Here is a 4,800-nt window from a genome sequence, read left to right on the forward strand (position 1 = left end):
TAGCTCTAAACCGTAAACCGAACTTTGTTACTAGTTTTGTTAAATAATTGTTTAAACATACTTATTGTTAGATCTAAGTTTCTAAAATCATTTTTACAAATTCTATCCGAACCGACAACTTATTGTTATGGGCTTGTAGAATCTTACCTCGGTCTTAACCCGAAACACGATCCGAACAGACAACCCGAACACTCGATAAAAAAAACCGTTTTTGTATCTTTATTCCAAAGGGATTTGCATTCTTGCATTTTACGCACCTTATTACTTAACATAGGTTGAGTAAATACTAAGGTTAGATACTTTAACCCGGTTTCGAGCAAACTTACATTTTTAAAGGGTTATTATTATAAATTCTTAAATAGTTACATTTTAAACCTTGAACTTTAATTATTTACATTTCTCAACATTTATTTTGTTTAAAGACCTTCAAGACAACCTTTCTAAATTAAAGACTTCTTTTCTTTTTAGGCATTGTGCGTTAAACTCGTCGTTCTGACAAATCTCCAAATTATCATCTTTCAAGTTTATTACTTGAATGTGAGTACTTCATACCCCATTTTCCATCTTTTATTTTAGGGGTGACATTTCATACTTATTCAACAAAATGCTTTATATTTGAATCTTAAACCACAAACATAGTTGTATACTTTACTTAAATAATTGCTCGATTTGGTGTTCTATGCTTATATGCCTATGTGTTTATCGCTTTTGGTTGGTGGAACTATAAAATCCTATACTATTTGGCATCCCCTTATAGCAAGGTGTCGTTAACGTAATGCAATTAACAATAACTATAAAATCCTAGACTATTTGGCATCCCCTTATAGCTAGGTGTCGCTAATGTGTTTAGCGATATCTATTTATCCAAATTACCACTTTTATTTATTGTTTCGTATGCAAGTTTTGTGGCTATCTTTATTATATACTAATATGATTAAACTTATGAATTGCTCACCAACCTTTGTGTTGACAAATTTTATTTTATGAAATGTTGCAGGTTTGCATCTTGGTTGATTTATGATTGTGAAGAAAACGACATCAAAGACCTTAGAATATTAGTAAAAATGAACAATATCAAATTTGCCATATTTTGTGATATCTTGTTTATGGTTATTTTATGAATAATTGTTATGTGACATTTTCAATGTTGTGAAATGAAATGAGTTTATTAAATACTGTCACTTTAATTAGTGTAATGTGCTTATGGACAATCGTTACCCCTCGGCATGTTCCGCCGCCTTTGGTCGGGGTGTGACAGGTTATAACATCTCATTATTAAAAAAATAATCTCATCAAATATTTAATATGAAAATCCTATAAAATAGGAATATACTAAAAATTAATATCCTATTTTATTTTAAAAAAAGATATTATTTATAATTAAGAAACAATTTTATAATAAATAAAATAAACAGGTAATGGGTTTCACCAAACCCAGATAGTTTTTAAACCGGACTATAACATATCATTTATTTGTGAAACAATTTCATAATCAAACCTCAAGTATATTAATTATTAACTTTCTTACAATAAATAAAATTAAAATTAAAATATACATATATAAATATTAAAAACGAATAATGTAAAACAACCCTCGTAATACGGGGGCTAAAATCTGGTGTGTGTATATATATATATATATATATATGAAATTAGGTTAGATATCGTGTATTACACGAGTTAAATAGTGAGATATTTGAAGGAAAGGCATAGATATAAAATTGAAATGCAGTCCACTCACCAGTTCGGTTCGCCGGTTCAGCAAATGTGACCCATAACTGGCCAGATTTAAGTATAGGTTGTTAAAATATAAAAAACAAAACAAACCTGCAAATTAAGTCCCATCATATGCATAATAACATATGCACATTTTATGGCAGTCTTGGTCAATGGGTTGATATTTTTTATTATATTATTATAGAAACTTCAATTTGATGACGCTCTTTGCTTTTATTTAGAGCAGAAGTCTAATTAGGTTAAAAACATATGCATATCCATAACTCTTTATTCTGTTTATTCAATTGCTAATGGTCTTCACAATTTCATGTACTAATTATCAGTTTCATGAATAAATTCTAAACATTGCTAGACATGATACTAATTGATGACATATACAAAAATGTGCTAGTTTTACCGAGCTACTATGATCTGGAGGGTGATTGTATATAAACTTGCTATCATATTCACATGTCGTAGTTCTCATATCATAAGTACAATCCGCCATCCCATGCTGTTATAGATAAATAGATAAAACTCACATATCGTAGCTCCAACTGCCTCAACGATTCTACGTATACTTCCGAAATTATGATAACAAAATCAATCAACAAAACTAAGAAAAAAAAAACAGAAATAAAAGTTTGTACATTTAAAAAATGGTCATTTTCGTTTAAGTGAAAACGACTTTGATAAAAATAGATACAGCGAACAATAGGCATGTAGGGCTTTACCATTCCCGTTTCATAAAAAGAAAAAAAGTAGCAAAGTAGCTGATTACCGCTTTCGGAGAGAAGTAAGCTCAGTTCATCAACGTGTTTCTATATCTAAGGAGTTCTCACAGCTTTAGCCAGATTTATATCATGGAGCTTTTGAAACTCAAGTGCAGTCTCGAGCCTTTCCACAAGAATGGATATCTCTGGCCGTTGTTCACGATCGTAGTGCAAACACTGGAATGCGGTGCTTGAAAATATTTCTAAAGAAGTCGGGTCTATTGGAGACGTGATAGCTTTAAAGATAATGTGGTCTAACTTCTTATGCATATAGCTTTGTTAGTAGGCACTAAAATCTTTAATGGGCCATTAGTATAATCAAAGCATAATCTCCCACATAGGACTTCAAATAAGACGACCCCAAACAAGTATATGTCTGATTCTTTGGTTAAGGAGTACGTTTCCATATATTGGGGATCACAGTAACCAGGAGTGCCCACAATGTTGGTGATAAGAACCGTGTGACGTTGATTAGCAGGTCCTAGTTTTGAAAGTCCCATGTCGGAAAGTTTAGCATTCCAATTTTTGTCTAGTAGAATGTTGGCACTCTTTATATCTCTATGGAGAACTCTTTGTTGGGAACCCATGTCATCGTGAAGATAGGCTAGACCTCTTGCAGCATCAAGGCATATCTTGAGACGTTGTGCCCATGTGAGAACGGTGGAGCGTAAATGACGATCAAGGCTTCCATTAGATGCATGCTCGTACACAAGGTTCTTCTCCCCATCCTCGTCACAAAATCCAAGGAGAGAGATGAGATTTCTATGTGTGTAACGATAAAGCATCATTATCTCCTTCCAAAATTCAAGGTCTCCTTGCCCAAATTCACGATTCAAGCGTTTAATAGCAACCAAACTTCGCCCTTGAGAGTGAGAGATTTCCCCTTCGTATACCTTCCCAAATCCAGCGGTTCAAATAACTTTGCTATGAAAACTATTGGTGGCTTTTTTCAAGTCTCTTAGAAGGATTCTAAGATGCTCAAACTCTTTAGTAACGGACACCATTATTTTTGTATCAAATTAAATTAACAAATGTGAAATAAATTAAGGATTCTAATCATATGAAAGAAGATCATACACCTATAAATTTTTAATCGATTTGATACCTGAAACAAAAGCAGATGGTTTAGAATCCAGTGCACAGATAATCGCACGAACAATATCTTCAATAAACGCGGTTTCAGACCTGGAACAAAAGAAGGAAAATGAGCAGATTCAGATAAAAAAAAGTTCACATTTCACATTAAACATACAAAGAGACATATAAAATTGTATATTGAAGCCTACCCTGAAAGAATTGTTAGACCCATTTTGTTTGTGTTAGTCTTTTGTATTGTATGTATCTTTCTCATGGGCTTTAGTAGTTTATTTTGTATGTAATATGGCCCAAGGGAAATAATGTAAAGAAGCCCATTGGGCATATGATGTGACATGTTTCTCATGCATGCTTCTCTATAAATAGAGAAGCATGCCATGATAGATAGTGGTTGATAATCAATAGAAAAACCTTTTGCTCTTTCACATACTTACTCACTCTCTCTCGTCTCTCTCTCTACCCGAAAATAACATCTCAAGATCCGAGACCGCTTAGGTGGCTTAGTGTGATTTCCGCTAGCACTAAGCTCAGTTGATCCAAGAACATTGTTAGATCCACCCGCCAAGGGACCTACAATTGGTATCAAAGCTTCGGCTCACTAGTTAAGGGTTTTTGGATCACAACCTTGGGTTTTGATCTTGAGAAGAAGATAAGAAAGCTTCTTTCAAATAAAACCACAAAAACAATAAAAATAACAAAAATACAAAAGAATCGGTTTCTAGTTGATGAACATGACTTGGATTGTGTTCTTGGTGAAAATAAACAGTGTACTTGCTTTAGATCCAAAAGTTGTGGTTGGAAAAGTGTTAAAACAAGTGTTACGGGTTCTTTGAAGGGTGTTAAAATCAACAAGTAACTTTTTCGCTTCGCATGGCATGAAAGTTAGTGTACCAACCCTTGACCTAGTACTGACAAATTAGGTGAACAGATCCCAAGAAAGATCGCTTCTAGAAGCTGAACTTTTTCGCATCTAAAAGTTTTTCGCTTCGCATACAACTTTTTCGCTTCGCTTCACTTTTTCGCTTTGCATAAAAGTTTTTCGCTTTGCATGCAACCTTTTGCCTTCGTATACAACTTTTTCGCTTCGCTTGGAAAGGGTTTTTCGCCTCGCGTGGAGACTTTTTCACGCGAAAAAGTTGACTGTTTCTGAAATTTGAACTGTTTGAAGATTGTTAAGTGTTTCAAAATGCTAAGACCATGGCTAGCACTGATTCTG

General features: G+C 33.6%; 1 protein-coding gene across 1 annotated transcript; it reads right to left on the reverse strand.

Annotated features, from left to right (window-relative positions):
* Nucleotides 1–2,543: 2,543 nt before the first annotated feature.
* On the reverse strand, nucleotides 2,544–3,798 carry LOC143548473 (putative serine/threonine-protein kinase PBL28). The gene is made up of 4 exons (XM_077039633.1): nucleotides 3,776–3,798; nucleotides 3,595–3,674; nucleotides 2,749–3,303; nucleotides 2,544–2,707 (listed from the first exon to the last, which is right to left on the reverse strand). The coding sequence occupies exons 1-4, from the start codon at nucleotides 3,796–3,798 to the stop codon at nucleotides 2,544–2,546; spliced, it is 822 nt and encodes a 273-aa protein (XP_076895748.1).
* Between the last annotated feature and the right edge of the window lie 1,002 nt (nucleotides 3,799–4,800).

This window comes from Bidens hawaiensis, unplaced genomic scaffold (genome assembly GCF_021521415.1).
Source record: "Bidens hawaiensis isolate Kalapana, Puna unplaced genomic scaffold, B.hawaiensis_p1.1 tig00015187_1, whole genome shotgun sequence".
Taxonomy (NCBI): Eukaryota; Viridiplantae; Streptophyta; class Magnoliopsida; order Asterales; family Asteraceae; genus Bidens; species Bidens hawaiensis.